We start from the raw sequence: 18174 nt of genomic DNA, 5'->3' as shown, positions 1-18174 counted from the left end.
AGTTGAACCTATTACATGGCTACATTTGTTACATAACTAATGCTAATACAGTTTATTTATGCTTTCTTTTCATCAGTATTTTATTTGTAAGTCAAAATATTTTATCTGTTCTGTTATCAGCTTTTCAATGTCTAAAAATGTTACATAATTTGATTCATAAAAGAAAGAGAGTAATGAATGCTGTTTTCCACTATATTTCCTGTAATCCAAATTACTGTAATCCAGTTTGATATACTTTTACTGAATGTATATCACCTTGCCTAGAAAAGTTATTTCCTTTAAAAGTTTAGGTTTTTATTACTTTTCTGTATTCCTGAAATTGTCTGTCATATGACTTTTATTTCAACTTTCTTCTGGTAACAGCAGAATAATTACATTCATTCAATTGTGCAAAGCCTTGCCTGCCACTATCCATTGAGCTAAATATAAACCCAATAATTTAAAACTAATAGTCTCCTTCTTTTCCAAGAAAGTAGCAAACTGCATTGAAACTTATAAAATTACCTGTATTGAAAGCTTAAACGTAGCATTAACCCTCTTGAGACTGCCAAGGCTCTTCATCTTCCCGAATATTTTGAAGTGCAAATCCTGACAGGCCAAATGCCCACCATAAAGAGTACATGGACAAGCAAGGAGAGCTCAGGCATTCCCTCTCTGCTGACGGCAAACCCGAGGTCATTGCTGGGGGTCACCCCGCTGGCTCTGCATCAGTCACATCAGTGCCCAGCACCCTTCTTGCCGACAGGATTTTTGCAGAAATCCCCCTACACAGCAGCCATAGGGGATTTCTGCAAAACCCAAAGATAATGTTTTCCTGCAGGAAGACTCTCGCCTTAGTTGTCTCAGCGCTATGGAGGAAAGAACTCAAGCTCTTTATCAAATAATTTCATACAGTGATAACCTACAGCCTACTTGTATTTTCTTCCCCTTTTTTCCACTGATTGCCAATGAAGACAGATAGTGAGTAAGGCTGTTTCTAATACTTTGCTACTAGCACAGACAGCTTGACAGATCATTTGCAGATGTCTGTTCCAACCATTTTTCCAACCTGCCTGGAAATGACCTCACAGGACGTGTCAGATACCAGCTCCGTGTCCCACAGACACTGCAACTGGCAACTCAGATGTCACCGCCAAGAACCAGCTCTTGCCAGCAATGTTTCAGCAGGTGACGGAAATCCTTCTACACAGTGGACACCCACCTACAAGGCAGACCTATTCCTTCAAATGGAAAATGCTCAAATTAGGAACAATCACCATAGTCCATTGGCTCTGGTGCCAAAGATCCTTGTCTGTGGTGTTGCATTTTAAACAGACTGGTTGACTCTTGGCTCCAAGTGCACCTTGCCACTGTACTGACAAGTAATACTAACAGTCATCTCATTCTTAATACTTTTCAAATTCCTTAAGATCAACTTGACATTTTAATACTAAAGTCATGGAGCTTGTTTTCAAAGACACCACTGGATTGTTCAAACCACCACCCGCATCTTTGCTTGGTTCTTTTAGTAATTATCAGCTCAAACGGAAAGTAACCAAATGTGAAGGACGTAGTTGGCAAACTTTCTCCACAGTGCCATCCACAGAAATGTTCTAATAAGAAGTGCAAAGGTGCAACAGTTTGATTGTTTCAGACATGCACTATTTAAATGATGAGTCAACATTTTAGATTATCTCCAACTTTTTCTCTGCACACTTGGCTTACCAAAAACCAACTCATTTCACCACTGAGGTTGAGAATAAGAATTCTCCATCTCCATTTGCTATCAATTAGCCACGAATCTCTCCCTGCAAATGTTAGTGTTTCACTAGATTGCAAGTGGCGCATACACCTTGCTTCAGAAACATACCTTTGTTTGAGATCTGTAAAGCAGTAATATGCCATGATCTTCAGACTTCTGTTAAATGCTATACCTTAATCTCTCAAAACCAAGAGATTGATAATTCAGTTTGCCAGGTAGCTGATACTCCTCTTTCTGATTATTCAGAGTATCCGTTACCTGCCTACACTGGGATCTATGCAAACATCTGAAGAAGGATCTGAGACGCTATATAGTAACTGTAGAATTTCAAGATGATAACATCTACCTATATGGAAACTTTGTGCCTCATTTTGAAGTTTGTTTTTAGCAACGGCTTTGAATTGCAAAGGCAATGGGGGAGGGTGGAGGCTGTTTTTCCTTTCTTGCTGCTATACAGGAGCAGATAAAGACAGAAGGTACTTGAATAGCTTCATGAGGTAGTAGTCAAAAGACTCCAAATGTAAGCACATACAGTTGAATCCATTCTGGCTACATCACCTTGAAAAACTGCAATAATGGAGACTATTTTTTCCTGCTTAGAGCTGGGTACAAATTGTTTTACAATGATACAAATGGTCCTTTTGTTTTGGGGAAGAAATGAAACTAGCAAACTTAATTCATGCCTGAGGGTTTACAGAGGTAGAGCCTCTCGGTTTTGGAATCAGAAAGAACTAGGTTTTTTTCTGTGAAAGGAGCCTAGAATATTCTGGTTACTGTTAGGCTGGACAGCCTTGAAATAGCAAGAGACAAAAACTGATTTATTTATAATCTTTCATTTTGGTAATTTCAAAGTGTACTGCTTTAATTTTAACCTTGCTTACTCACATGTTTCCCAGGACTACTTTATTCTTCAAAATAACTTTTTGATTTTAATCAAACAAACCCCAAAACTTTCATTTTGAAACGGTCAAAACAGGAGATGGAGAAAATAGTCCTTTCCTGAAAAAGTTCTTAACATATTGGCCCTTTCCAAAAACAGGACTCCCAACCAGTCCTACTGAAGACCCACTGGGCAGACCTATCGGGTAACATGTCAAGCTGTCAGCCTCCTCTCAAAGCCCCCCCCAGGCTGAGTCTTCCAAAGCCCATCTCTTGTGCTGCCCCCTCCACCCCCCTTACTACAAGCTCCCTGTCAGGAAAGATCAAGCAGGCAGTAGGGAAAGTAAGGAAAAGCTGCTCGATGCATTTTCACAATGTTGGGTGAGTAGGGAACAGACAGGTAGCGTGGTGAAACATGGCGTGCTCCACAACATACCTTGGGCCAGGCCAGCATAAGTCCTGCTCCTCCGCAGCCTCCGGCTGGGATCAGAGCACTGCACAAAGCAGTTCTTGCCAGCAGTACACTGAGCCTTTGTGCCAGCAGGTTTTGTAGCACTACTCAACCAGCCCTAGTCTTGTCATGAACAAAAAGCCATTAATATCCTTCAGAGTTCCTGGAGACTAACAAAAAACATTGCATTTTCCAGCTCTCTCTGTTAGTTCACAATGATGAATGTATATAAAAGACTAAAAAGAAGATAAGGATACCTTGTTTCCATATATTGAGATATCTCTGATCATTTTTCATAGCAAGAGGCACTAAATTCCGTAATACTCTCCACAATGGAAATGATAGAATTATCCTACTATTTATGGAATACAAAATTATATTTGAGAAGCATAAATAAATGTGCAATAGGAAGTAATTGTAATGGCAGGAAGATGAACTTGCTGACCTAAGAGGTCTTTTCTCTCTTTAACTTTAGTGATTGCATAGATATATTTTCATCTGTTGTTAATAAGAAATAATAATAATAAATATAGCTAAACGTAATGAAATTTGAGAATTCTTGAGCTGATAAGCTGTATAGTTGAATAGTCATACATATTTAACAGCCAAAGAAGGAAAATATAATTTACCATTTATGTTCAGTCTTTGAAATGTTTCTGCTACACCTATAAAATGTATTTTTAGCAGCCATTACGAATTTGTTCAATGGTGGTGTGTCAGAATCCTCTATTTCTTTTAAATCCCAACACATTGTACATTTTCTGCCCAGATGGTCTTCAAGAGTCTAGTCAAGGCTCTTAGATGTGTCTTTGGCTATGACAGAACTGTGCTTGGAAGAAAACAATGTCTCTGGCTCCTAGGGGATGGGTTAGTCCAGGTCAAGACCCGAGAGAGGAGGCAATATTCACCCACTCACCCCACATGTAGTGGAATCACCTCTCAACCACATTTGTCTGTTGACCTCTCTGTATTGGATCCCGATCTCTTGTGCACGTTGTGGTGTACCAGGAAGAGGGTTAACTGGCAAGCTAAGGGTAGAGAGACAGAGGAACCAGCACAACTAGGTCTGTGTGCACCTGCTTCCCTGATGTAGTAAGTGAGTAAACAACCTGTGGGCACTTCATCTAGCTATGGGCAAAACAACCTACCTGTCTTTTAATCTTTAAGGCAGAAACCATGTGTGAGTTTACCTGAATCCCAGTAGAATGAAGCTCCATTTCTTCCTGAGATAGTGACAAGACTGACAAGATACAGGTTTAAAAAAATAACATGAGTACGACAGGGTTGCACGGAGGATTAGAGATGTTCTGACTCAGTGCCAGTTCCAGTAAAGTGCACTAATGACAAGGAGAATAGCTTTTAGTACTGGAAGGGGCAACATGAATGGAAAATAAAATGCCACAAATGCCAGGAAAGAGATGCAACCTGCACCTTGAGAAAACACTGAAATTCTAGCTTGGTGCTGATTCTGCATTTGACAAGAGTTAAATGAAATGGATGCTGCTTTTGACTGCTAGGGGTCAATAAGACAAAAGTTTTTGGCCTGTAACTTTCTACAAATTGCCAGGCCACGTAAAGGTTAGTGGGACCTGTGGTTTAGATGTTAACTATAGACAAAGCACCTTGATATATTATCATGGAATCATAGAATCACAGAATGCTTTGGGATGGAAGGGACCTTTAAAGGTCATCTAGTCCATCCCCCCTGCAATGGGCAGGGACATCTACAACTAGATTGGGTTGCTCAGAGCCCCATCCAGCCTGACCTTGAATGTTTCCAAGGATGGGGCATCTACCACCTCTCTGGGTAACCTGTTCAGTGTTTCACCACCCTCATTGTGAAAAATTTTTTCCTTGTGTTTACTCTAAATCTACCCTCTTTTAGTTTAAAACCATTACCCCTTGTCCTGTCGCAGCAGACCTTGCTAAAAAGTCTGTCCCCATCTTTCTTGTAGGCCCCTTTAAGTATTGAAAGGCTGCAGTAAGGTCTCCCCGCAGCCTTCTCTTCTCCAGGCTGAACAACCCCATTGGTCTAATTCAACACAAAAGACTTCTTTTTCTGCTATTCTCTGGATGCATCGTTGAAATAGGCTACTTTTTATAGCTATTGCTCACCAGAAAATTCTCACGCTTGTGACTTGAGTACGTTTACAACCGTGTATCGTCTTATCACATTAGATTTTTAAAATACCACCTCGCTACACAGCATATGGTGATTTAAAAATGCAAATAATGTTTTAAAAAAATCATGCGCACTACACGCTTTGTCCTTTTGGGTTAATCCTTACTTTCAATTCCTGCTCTTTGGTCAGTACTAGCAGTTCAGTACTGCCGGTGGCGACTCAGTTTAGTTTATGATGAGTCTTGTTTGCCCCCTTGTGGCATAACTGGAAAAGACAGAGCGAGCTGTAGTTTGTTCTGTTCCTCCTGTTTGTGTTAAGGGCTGGTGCTTCAGATACTTGGGGTATGGATCACTTTGTGCGGATTCTCCCTTTTTTCGTATGGGTAGGTTATCCACCTGTGCCCGCATAACTGAACCCTTCCTTTTCATCACACAGGAACACACCAGAATAGGCAACTTTTTATTCTAGAAGCACAAATGAAGGAAGCTCAAAAGCTTTTTTGTTCACAATTCAACTACTTTTGAATACGCTCTATATAGCTGTAATAATCTCTCAGGATGGGTGTTCAAGTCTATCAAGTTCAATTACATAGTTATTTCAACATATAGAAAGATAATTGAATTTTTAAAATAGACAGTAAATAACTACGGAAAATCAACTAAATTTAATAACCGCAAAGCAGTTGCTAGGCTCTATCACTGAAAGAATTCAGGTTTTCTGTTTCTTAATTAACTTTCAGGCTTTTAAAACACCAGTCTTTTATAACTCTTCATTTTTTTGCAGTTTTTGTAAAATTTTATATATTCGAAGCAAAAAGGTAGTAAGCAATATGGGTCTGTTCCAAACCCTGCTGAAGTTAATTAAGATGGCAACACATGAGCTAATAACTAAACCAGAAATAGTAGTTACCTCTCACTGATATAGCCATGAGGCTTTTGGTCCTGTGTTTGACTTCTGAACATTATGAACAAACTGCCTTGATAACCAACATCCTGTTATAAAGCTGCAAAGCAGTAATGAAGACTTTTGTGCACACTGATTAAGAAGCTTCTATGGCTGTTAATAAAAGCTAGTCTTCTGTCTCTTCTCTTGTAAAATCACCCAATTGTGGTTAAATTCAGTTGTCTTCAATCATGCTATTAATCTTCTGGCTCTGCTTTTCTAATACAGCTTCATATTTTTGCTTTATCAAGAGCGTGGAGTAAAAAATTGTGACCACCAAAACAGAGAGAATGATACTTTCTTGTATCTCAGCTACATCATTTATTCTTTGTAACCTGAATAAAGAACTAGATTCCAGGAGATTGTTTGGGCTGCCAGACTATTATGAACAGAAATCTTGGCATCATTTGACAGCTAAAAGAAAAAAAAATCTGCATCCCAGCTTCAGAGGCCTTCAGATTACAAAAGACGCCGAAAGCCATTAGTCTGTAGAACTGGCTGACAATGGAAAAGAGGAAAGTGCATCATCTGACATATTTAAAACTGCATGGAGATTAGTCCTGGACTGTCAAGGTGATGGACTACTCCTAACAGGCCTTTTCCATTTTTAATTTCTATAATCAGAATCGTGTCTGGTTAATATTCAAGGATCACCTCCTCCTAGCCCAGGAGCGATGCATCCCAACAAAATGCCAGGCCTGCACAGATGAACAAGGAGCTTCTGGACAAGCTCAAACACAAAAAGGCAGCCTACAGAGGGTGGAAGCAAGGACAGGTAGCCTGGGAGGAATACAGAGAAATTGTCCCAGCAGCCAGGGATCAGGTTAGGAAAGCTAAAGCCCTGATAGAATTAAATCTGGCCAGGGATGTCAAGGGCAATGAGAAAAGCTTCTATAGGTACATCACTGATAAAAGGAAGAGTAGGGAAAATGTGGGGGGCCCTCTCCAGAAGGAAACGGGAGACCTGGTTACCTGGGATATGGAGAAGGCTGAGGCTGAGGTACTCAATGACTTTTTTGCCTTAGTCTTCACCAGCAAGTGCTCAAGCCACACCGCCCAAGTCACAGAAGGCAAAGGCAGGGACTGGGAGAATGAAGAACCACCCACTGTAGGAGAAGATCAGGTTCAAGACCATCTAAGGAACCTGAAGGTGCACAAGTCCATGGGACCTGATGAGATGCATCCGTGGGTCCTGAGGGAACTGGCAGATGAAGTTCTGAACCACTATCCATCATATTTGAGAAGTCATGGCAGTCTGGTGAAGTTCCCGCTGACTGGAAAAGGGGAAACACAACCCCCATTTTTAAAAAGGGGAAAAAGGAAGACCTGGGGAACTACAGGGCAGTCAGCCTCACCTCTGTGCCCAGCAAGATCATGGGGCAGATCCTCCTGGAAACTATGCTAAGGCACATGGAAAACAAGGAAGTGATTGGTGACAGCTAACATAGCTTCACTAACAGCAAATTGTGCCTGACAAATTTGATGGCCTTCTATGACAGGGTTACAGCATTGGTGGATAAGGGAAGAGCAACTGACATCATCTACCTGGACTTGTGCAAAGCATTTGACACTGTCCAGCATGACATAGAATCATAGAATCATTAAGGTTGGAAAAGACCCTTAAGATCAAGTGCAACTGTTAACCTAGCACTGCCAAGTCCACCATTAAACCATGTCCTCGAGCACCACGTCTACCCTTCTTTTAAATACCTGTTCCAATGCCTGACTACCCTTTTGGTGAAGAAGTTTTTCCTAATATCCAACCTAAACTTCCCCTGGCGCAGCTTGACGCCGTTTCCTCTTGTCCTATCGCTTGTTACTAGGGAGAAGAGACCGACCCCCACCTCACTACAGCCTCCTTTCAGGTAGTTGTAGAGAGCAATAAGGTCTCCCCTCAGCCTCCTCTTCTCCAGACTAAACAACCCCAGTCATCATCCTTGTCTCTAAATTGGAGAGACGTGGATTTGGTGGATGGACGACTCGGTGGATAAGGAATTGGCTGGATGGTCGCACTCAAAGAGTTGTGGTGAACAGCTCAGTGCCCAAGTGGAGACCAGTGAGGAGTGGCGTTCCTCAGGGGTCGGTATTGGGACCAGTGCTGTTTAACATCTTTGTTGGTGACACTGACAGTGGGATTGAGTGCACCCTCAGCACGTTTGCCGATGACACCAAGCTGTGTGGTATGGTCAACACGCTGGAGGGAAGGGACACCATCCAGAGAGACCTTGACAGGCTGGAGAGGTGGGCCTGTGAGAACCTCATGAAGTTCAACAAGGCCAAGTGCAAGGTCCTGCACATGGGTCGGGGCATTCCCAAGCACAAATACAGGCTGGGTGGAGAATGGATAGAGAGCAGCTCTGAGGAGAAGGACTTGGGGGTGTTGGTTGATGAGAAGCTCAACCTGGCAATGTACACTTGCAGTCCAGAAAGCCAACCGTATCCTGGCCTGCATCAAAAGAAGCATGACCAGGAGGGTGAGGGAGGTGATTCTCCCCCTCTACTCTGCTCTGGTGAGACCCCACCTGGAGTACTGCGTTCAGCTCTGGGGCCCCCAGCATAAAAAGGACATGGACCTGTTGGAGTGAGTCCAGAGGAGGGCCACGAAGATGCTCAGAGGGCTGGAGCACCTCTCCTATGAAGACAGGCTGAGAGAGTTGGCGTTGTTCAGCCTGGAGAAGAGAAGGCTCCAGGAAGACCTTATAGCAGCCTTCCAGTACCCCAAGGGGGCCTACAAGAAAGCTGGAAAGGCACTTTTTATGAGGGCAAGTAGTGATAAGACAAGGGGTAATGGCTTTAAACTGAAAGAGGGTAGATTTAGGTTAGACATAAGGAAGAAATTCTTCACTATGAGGGTGGTGAGGCAACAGATTGCCTAGAGATGCTGTGGATGCCCCATCCCTGGAAGTGTTCAAGGCCAGGTTGGATGGGGCTTTGAGCAACCTGGTCTAGTGGAAGGTGTCCCTTCCCGTGGCAGAAGGATTGGAATTAGATGATAGTTAAGGTCCCTTCCAACCCAAACCATTCTATGATTCTATGATACTTCAAGCTCTATACCAGTGACAAGCAATCTCATTTTTAACTGGAAGTTAGCAGAATGGGAAATATAACAACCTAAGCGCTGTGGCAAAAGGCTGATATTATTTGGAAAGCATTTATGTATAATGCAGAAAACAGTAGAGGATCACTATATATAATTAGTCTGACTCTACATAGCTATTATCATAATGTCTGTCCTAACTATAAAAAGTATGGTTTTCCTAAATTCCACTAAAACACCACTAATCTATTTTTATCACAGAGTGCGAGCCATGTTTTTGTTTTTATTATCATTCATTGTCTTACAGCTGCTAAATATATACGGAGGGAATATATTAGCATGAAATACTGGAATTTGGAATATACTGGAATTTGGAATAGGATACCAATTTACTGTCTCTGCTTTTTTTAATGGCAATAGATAGCAAATATCAGCAGTATGGCCCTAATGAGGATTCATAAGCTCTGTAACACAGACCAGAATGGCCAATACGCCTGATCCCTCGGCTTCTCTCCCAGCTCTCCCACGGTTCTCTCTTCCACAGTTCTCATGTAAACCACGGAGAACTGCAGGTTTTACCACCTGACCTGGAAAATCGGCTCACTGTCATTTACTTTCCAAATCTGTCATTTCTACTATTTAAAATTTGCAGTTTAATATCAAGCTTTTCATTCTAAGAAGAGCTACTCAGTGGACATCACATATTCACATAAGCATCACAGAAACTTGTGCAAGTCTCACATAAAAAACATATGCCATTCATCAATTTTGGATATTTACTGTTATCTGATACTTACTATTCTCCAGTAAAATTCAAGGAAAAAAATCACCAATGCTAATTGAACAATAATTCTGATAGATTTCAATATGGAACAAACATGAAAACTTCTCTTTAGCCTGCAAAGTTTGATTGTAAGTCAGCAAAATAAATTAAAAACAAATAATTAAGCCTGAATGTTAATTAAAAATAAAAATTGATGAAAAATCAATTGGGTGCATAAATTTTAATTTTTTACAAAATGGAAAGCAAATAACTTAAAATGAGCACCAGAAAAATACTGCTATTATTTATGTTTCTGTAATCGATTTGTTAGAGGAATCTTCCTTCTAACAAGGACAGAAGTAGCTTAAGCACAAACGTAGCTTACAGGATATCTCACTCAAGTCAGTGGGACTAATGCCAGGTTTAAGTTAAGCACGTACTTCAGTACCTTTCATATCAGGCAGCCAGCATAAAAAAGCCAAATAGGTGTATACGGATAAATTAGACATGCTCTGCACTCTTTAAAATAGTGTTACCTGATCTCTCTTAAATAACAATTCAAAGGGATAGCTACAATGCATTTGTACTTACACATTGGTACTTATAATATCAGTTTTGTAAAGGGAAAAGTTCACTTGCACAAGCTGTATTGAAAATATCATCCATTTAAAAATTAGCTGTCAAATTTTATCAGTGGAATATATTATATTGTTTCACAACTGTTGAAGATTAATCTGTGAAATGCTTTTTCCCCACAGAATTATGAAATTTCATGTTGCAAAGAGAAAGTTTAAGGAAACGCTTCGTCCATATGATGTCAAAGATGTCATTGAACAGTATTCAGCAGGTCATCTAGACATGTTATGCAGGATTAAGAGTCTTCAGTCACGGTAAGGAAAGAATAATTTTTGCTCTGCATAAGCATCTTACGTTATGTCATTCACTGCATAATGAATATTGCTAATGTTTAACATTCTTGTGTCGTATTTGGGTACAAATTGCCATCCATGCTTCAGCCCAGCCTCTCTTTCTGTGAGCACAGCTGAGCCAGAAATTACATTGTGGGTAAAAACAAAATAAAACCATGTATCTAAATTGTCCCCAGAAAATGGAAATCTGAACAATAGAAAACGTAATCCTTTATCTGTTAAGTCCATTCATAAACAAGGAATTTAGTCATGAGGTTGCGAAAAGGATGAGGTCGACATTGAGAACTGCCTTTCTCCCATCCCAGACTCTTTTCACATAAAAGAAACTGGGAACTGCCGGTAATGTAGTATTTATGTAGTTTTTATGTTCTAGATTCCCAGCAATAATGATTTAAAAAAAAAAGCAAACTAGCATTACGTCATGTGTATCATTACCAGCATCAGGGCTGAGATTCTGGCTTCAAACTGACAGCTTTCCCAGGACTCCATGCTGCTGTTAGGACGGGAGAGCTGAGGGTGGCACTGGGACGTCTGTTCCCCCCCAACATCAGGCTGCTGGAAAGGCCACCTCCTCTTGCCCTCTCAGCAACTCTAGCCCTGGCTCTTCTAGATGATGGCTAAGTTCTGGCCCCCGGTTAGTGCCAATGGAAAAGAAAAGCTGTCTCTGAGCTAATCTCCAAATGCTCAAAAAGCATTCATGATTTTTTCTTAATTTTTTAGTAAAACTAGGTAACTTCTTTCTCGGGTGCTTTTCTGAAGTCCTATGATTTTAATTTTTAATGTACAGATTAGCAAGCACTTCCATATCATCACCGTTTTCAGCAATCACAACAGCTTTTGATTTCTCTTACAGTGTTGACCAAATTCTTGGGAAAGGACAAATCACAGCAGATAAAAGAAGTAGAGAAAAGAATCCTGCAGAGAATGAGACAACTGATGACCTCAGTATGTTAGGACGTGTAGTCAAGGTGGAGAAACAGGTAGAGTGATTATCTGTGTCGCTTTGTCTTGCTCTATCGCTCATGCCTTTTGTGCGTTTTATTGCCAGTTTCAAAGGCTGAACAGGTAAAACATTTTTTTTCTAATATCTGCTTCATTTACATGTTGAAATAAAATTGATATGAATCGTATTACCTTAACTGTCTTCCACGTACAGAAAAGTAAGGAAGGAAAAATCGCAGGATACTAAATTTTTTTCCCTTTTATCAGCTTGCTTATGAAAAATCTAAATGGCTTTCGACAACCTTCTTTTTCAAGAGTCAATAGTGTATACCAAGCTCCTCCCATTTTTCTTTTCAGCAGTCACATTTTCCCTTTGCTTGCGTTCCAAATATTTTAAATTAGTATTTAGCCTTAATGTTAACCTTTTCCTCTCCCTCCTGTAGGTACAATCCATTGAGTCAAAACTGGACTGTCTATTAGATATTTATCAACAAGTTTTGCGAAAAGGATCTGCATCCGCGCTCACTTTGGCCTCCTTTCAAATGCCACCTTTTGAGTGTGAGCAGACTTCTGATTACCAGAGTCCATCAGACAGCAAAGATTTGTCTAATTCTGCACAAATTAGTGGATGTGTATCCAGATCAGCTAGTGCCAATCTGCCTCGTGGCCTACAGCTTATACTGACACCAAATGAATTTAGCACTCAGGCTTACTATGCTTTTAGTCCGGCTATGCATAGTCAAGCAACGCAAGTGCCAAACGATGGACCTGCAACAATTAATAATACATCAAACCAAATAAACCAGGCAACTAAGCCAGCAACTCCAACAACATTACAAATACCACCTTTCTCATCAATGAAGCATATCAATAGGCCTGAGCCCATTCATATTATTCCTGTAACCACACAGGAAAATATTTCCGATGTCACCGCTTGCCTTGTTGCATCAAAGGATAACGGACAAGTTGCACAGCCCAGTGCGACAAAGGATCTCACATGGAGAAAAAGTCTGGATACAGAAGGGGAACCTTTGCTCTCAGTTAAACCTGTGGTGCAAATGGATTTAGGAAAATCTTTATCTGTACAAAACCTTATACAATCAACAGAAGAACTGAATGTACAGATTGCTGGCAGTGACTCCAGTGGTTCCAGAGGTAGCCAAGATGCATACTCCAAATGGAGGGAGTCAAAATTATTTATAACTGATGAAGAGTTGGAGACAGAGGCAGGAACAGAGACTACTGAAGCAATCTCGCGCCCATTAGTGGAAACAACTCTCTCTGCTGACTCTCTAAGGACTGGAATATCAAGATCATCTCAAAGCATTTGCAAGCCAGGGGACGGTACAGAAGCACTCAATCTGCTCCATGTCAAACTTAAATAACAGCTTGTGGGCTTTCTTCATTGGCTGGGTCATTCCTCTAGTCATACATATCATAGCATGAACTGTTTTGAAAGCCTTTTTAATAAGATAAAATCACAAAAATCAGGATGAATCTGAGAAGCAGTTGAATGAGCCCATATCTCCTAGTTGCATGAAAATGCATGTTTAAGTGATGGCTAACGTTCAAATTTACACCTACAGTACGGCAGCCTTTATGTAGTACAGTAGGTTTAAATGATGAGTTGCCTACAAAGCTAATGCTGCAGGATGTATCAAAAAGCAAAAATTTGAGCATTTAGACCTAGTGCCGTTTCTACAGGGCAGAAGTAAAAATCGTAAGGTTTAAAGCACTTTGCTTCTGAACTAATTAAATATATATATATAATGTCCTGATTTAGATGATAGTTTATGTTTACAACAAAAAAATTATCTACAGCTGCTAGCAAGGTACCAAGGAAACCAGTAATATGGGATTAGAAATGGCTGCCAGTTGCAAGATACACACATTAGCTCATCAGTAATCAGTTATTTTTAACTCTGAAAAACAGTACGTTAATATGGTTTTTTGGTGATTTAGTGCTGTGGCAAAAGTACCTGACACACCACTATCACATTGTTCTTTATAACGAGAACATGATTTTGCTATGAAAAGTTTGTATTTTAAGGATTGGGGCTGGCCTCAGAAGTGGATAACCTGGATGACTGCACTAAAAATACAGGGGAATCTCTCCTTCTTCCAGTCTCATTGAGGAGCTATCATCTTGTGAATCTGAAACGTTTTGGCAGCAGTGGGTGAGGGAAGGAAGCAGGCGCTGCCTTTACTGTAGAAGCAATATTTCCTTCTGTGGAAATTTTGGCAATTTTCTTTGCAGTCCCAACCTGATACCATGACAGCTCTTCATAAGGCTGGGAAAGGAGGGAAAGTAAGGATCTGAAATACAGAGTAAAACTAAGGAGAGGTAGAACAGGGAACAGAGAAAGACAACACAATCAATGACAAAAAAAAAAAGAATATGAATTTAGATGGGAAGGAAGGGAAATGATTGCAGAAAAATAAAGAAGGAAGGTAAAGAGGCAAAAAGATATTTTTTTTTAAATCCAGCCTGTCAGTCACAGATATTGAGTGCTATTTCAAAAAAAAAGGCGATGTAGGCAATTAGAAATGGAAATAGAAATAGAGAAGACCACCTTCACTGAAAAAAAAACCTGAAAGCAAGAGCGTTTTTGTTTGGTTGGTTTTGTTTGTTTGCTTTTTAAATAGAAGGGGAGAAGGAGAGAGGGGAAAGTGGTCACACTCTTATAGCTCAACACTGTGTCCCAACTGCAGTCATTTCTTGTGAACTTTCCAAGAAAGGACCTTCAGACTCCTTCCTCCTATTACCTGAGTTTTCAGATTCAAAGCCTACATCAGACTGAGCATTCCTGCTTGATGCATCCTCTTTTTTTCTTATCCTAACGTACACGTCACTTCTGCTGAGACGCAGGAGCAGTGTTAGTGCCTATCTGCACAGCCCCAGCAAGGCTTCGCCGCTGGAAGAACCCTTGCGGAGCCTAAACAGGCTTTCGCTCTTCCCAGCTGAAGGAGGTGTCTGTGCGTTGCCTCCCCCCAGATTTATACCCCGCCTGCACCACAGGCTTGTAGACAACCTGACTTGGGCTCAGCTTCCCTCTAGCAGCAGGAACACCGAATGTACGGGGGTGCCAGTGCCAGCTCACTCAGGGCAGTCTTTTCTCAAGGCCCAGACCTGCTGGGAACTTACTATGTACATCAAAAACGTCACTCCAGTCTTAACCATGGCTAAATGCTGTAGATTGTATTGTGAAGGACCTGATCTGTTTACTATGAAACCATTGTAATTTCTGCTTCCATATTTCCTTTACAGAAGTATTCCTGGATGTTACATGATAACCTTATTATGTGAAAGTACATGCAAACTGTAGAGTGTATATATTGTGTCGTTATACGGGGTCCACGGATGGTACACTGCGCTCCATGGCTTACGCCAGAGCAAACTTCATCCCGAAAGACACCTTGAAGCACAATTTCCTCACCACTGATTTGCCATATAATTTATCACATTCAGTCGTTCCTGTGTTCTTTTATGTGTAGTCTGATCATACTAAAGCCTGATTACAACAGTAATTTTGTGAGGATAAATAGGGTTTTTTCACATCTCAGTTCATTTAACTATTAACTTATTTGAATGTCTGCAGTTTATCCAGACAGATCTGTAAGTTTAAAGTCCTATCCAAAATTTAAAAACTTACACGTTTTTTTCAGGCTTTTCTTTCTTTTTTCCTAAGGGTTTATGGTGCCTTTCTTGCCTTTCATACAAAGCCTCCTGCTGGCCTAAGCATAAACCTGTGCTTAAGTCCAGTTAAGGAGCAAGAGACAGGGCACATGGCAACTGTGCGTCAGTAACGAAACTCCCTTCCCCTCCTTGACGAGACTGAAAAATCAAGGCATCGCGAATTGGACTCCACTCTTCCACCTTCATCTGCGCGAGCAGATGGTTGCACCCCCATTGAGCCCGGAAGGCGTCAGTGGGAGAACTGAGCGTTGGCCGGCCCTGCCTGGACAGATTCCGTACGGAAACAGGGCCGTGGGTTTTGCTGATAATTTATCTCACGGAAACTTGGTATTTTTGCCTTAAATGACATGCTTGAGTCCTTCTAGTTTTAAGTTAATTTATTTAATAGAATTTTGTGCACAGAAGAATAAGTTCTATAAATTATGTATGAGAATGTTAATGTCTTTACAAAGTACTAATAAATCCAGAAGATCGTATCTTTTCAAATTATGGTTTAAAATCCTAATTTTTTTTCTTTTATGCTCACCATTATTATTTTTGTAGCTGCAAGTCTTATCATATAGGAATTTTTTAACATAATATTGATAGAAAATAGAAAGAGTAGTGAATATATGAAATTCTGGAGAGGAAGAATTGTCTGTTTGGATTTTTATAAGTTTTGCTCGTATTTCCTCATGAGGATTTTCCTGTTTCTACGCTCTTTCTTTAAAAGACAGTGTCATGACTGACAGTCATTCATTGGTTTCACAAAAGAAGGAGCTGTCTGGCTTTTCAAGTCTTGTCCTGAGCTGCTTGTTAAAGTCCAGCTCGTAACAGCTAATAAGAATTGTTCATGAGTAGGGACAAAGGACAATTCTTTTCTGATTTACAATCCACTTGAGGATTGTTGAAGAGAGACTTTGAACTTAAGTAAAAGCATCAGGAATGAAGCCTTATGCAAATAACTGTTTTCTGATCAGCATGTTTCTTGTACCTGATTGAAGAGAGAACCGAAAAGAATAGTTTTGATGATTATTATTTGTTTAAAAATTTGTATTTGCTCCTGGCTTACATGATCTATACTTTTTATTTAAATATGAATATAGTGTTTTAGCCTAGGGTTCAAGATTGCAAAGATCATACACTTTTATTCACAGTGCCCACGGTTGTTCCATATGTTTTTCAGATAATCCTACTTAGAGTGACTGCTCTCATTATAGTATGGTGACGAGTAATTCACCTGCTCTTCTGTGATAAGTCAGATCATACTGAATTGCTGATGTATAGTAGAACATCTGATGTACAGTAGTATTTCTGGATTGGGACCTGCAATCCTTACTCAAGGAAAAATTCTATGGAATTCATTCATTTTAATGGAATTCAAGAATTTTTCTTGAATTGGGAGCTCAGATTCAAATCCTCATTTTGTTGGGCATCTGTTTAAAGTGAAAATGGTAATATTCCAGTTATTTCCTGAGGAAACTAATACTTAGCTGAATTTACCCATGTCACATTGACGATATAAAAAGTAACGCACAAAAGTATTGATGTAAAAAGGGAAGAAGAGAAGGGGCATTTTTAAAAAGCACAGAGAAAAGGAGAATAATCAGAAAAGAGGAGTAAGCAGGAAAAGAAAATATAACAGCAAAGGAACGAAAAAAGGGTTTAAACACCTGAGGCTAAATTCATCCTTGGATGGCTTCACTGACTTCAATGAATTCACTGCCCAGCTGGGTGAAGTTCAGCCTCCATTGGGATAATCAGGCTCAGTTCCACTGACCTTAAAGGAACTGCACCCACCTCTACCAGGAATGAACTTGCCTCTCTGGGCCAACTTTTATCCTGACTCATATGTCATGCAATCCTTTTGGATTCATTAGGTTTGAATGAAATACAGGTCAGAAAAGAATTTGCCCCAGATATTTCTGCTTCACATTTTTTTGTCAAGTGTGTTAATTGACTTAATTCAAATGGATTACAACATCACACAAAGTGCTGTCACTGTCTAAAAAGGTTAATTGGTTTTTGAAATAAGAATTGTCCCCTGCAGCGTCAGTGGAAGCATGTACTATTTTCCCGGTCATTCATCTGGATGCAAATGTGGCCATTCTTTCAGCTGTGGCCACACACAGGACAATTTCAGACATATCCAATATCATCTGCTATGGGAAGCATTTTTTACTTCTTTGAAAGATAAAAAGCCTGTTTCATGACAGGTTTAGAAAGCATGAAGGCTGCTTCCACTGACACTGCAACAACATTAGTCAGTACATTACAATGTTAATTGTAACTTCTTGACAAAGTTGAGTCCATATTGTTGTTAATAAAAATTATTTGAAAAGTACCATGATTACTGTTTTTTTTTTCCTTACATAAATGATTGTATGGTGTAAGCACATATCAGGCAAAAAAAAAAAAATTAAACTTGCTCATTGTTTTCCTTTTGAAGTTTTGTAATTTTTTTTATTAAATGGACCAAAACACCACAAAGGAAGTTTACTAGAGTAAAATGTGCACAAACTAGTCTGATACATTCAGGTTCTGGTAACTGTTTACAGCAGAGTTTACTTAAACTTCAGATGTTTCAGCACCTCTATGAAAATTAGTTTGGAAGTTATTATTACCTTCCCTGTTAGATAAATGGGAATTGCTTCAGGATCGGCAGTCAGGGGCCTGTGCAAGGAGCAGGAT

General features: G+C 40.1%; 1 protein-coding gene across 5 annotated transcripts in view; it reads left to right on the top strand.

Annotated features, from left to right (window-relative positions):
* The window catches only part of KCNQ5 (potassium voltage-gated channel subfamily Q member 5), a gene marked incomplete at its 5' end in the record, with an annotated part of 296587 nt that extends 283309 nt beyond the window's left edge, over positions 1-13278 (top strand). For all 5 annotated transcript variants that reach the window (XM_082305876.1, XM_082305874.1, XM_082305873.1 and 2 more), the window contains 3 exons: positions 10695-10826; positions 11719-11845; positions 12251-13278. In XM_082305876.1, coding sequence (XP_082162002.1) covers positions 10695-10826; positions 11719-11845; positions 12251-13192 — 1201 coding nt within the window. In that variant the 3' untranslated portion in view covers positions 13193-13278. The remainder of the gene's footprint in view (positions 1-10694; positions 10827-11718; positions 11846-12250) is intronic.
* Positions 13279-18174: the final 4896 nt, after the last annotated feature.

This window comes from Platalea leucorodia (genome assembly GCF_965183815.1).
Source record: "Platalea leucorodia genome assembly, chromosome: 3".
NCBI classification, from domain to species: Eukaryota; Metazoa; Chordata; class Aves; order Pelecaniformes; family Threskiornithidae; genus Platalea; species Platalea leucorodia.
The sequence above is the reverse complement of the archived record's forward strand: the minus strand, read 5'-3'. Positions and strand labels throughout refer to the sequence as shown.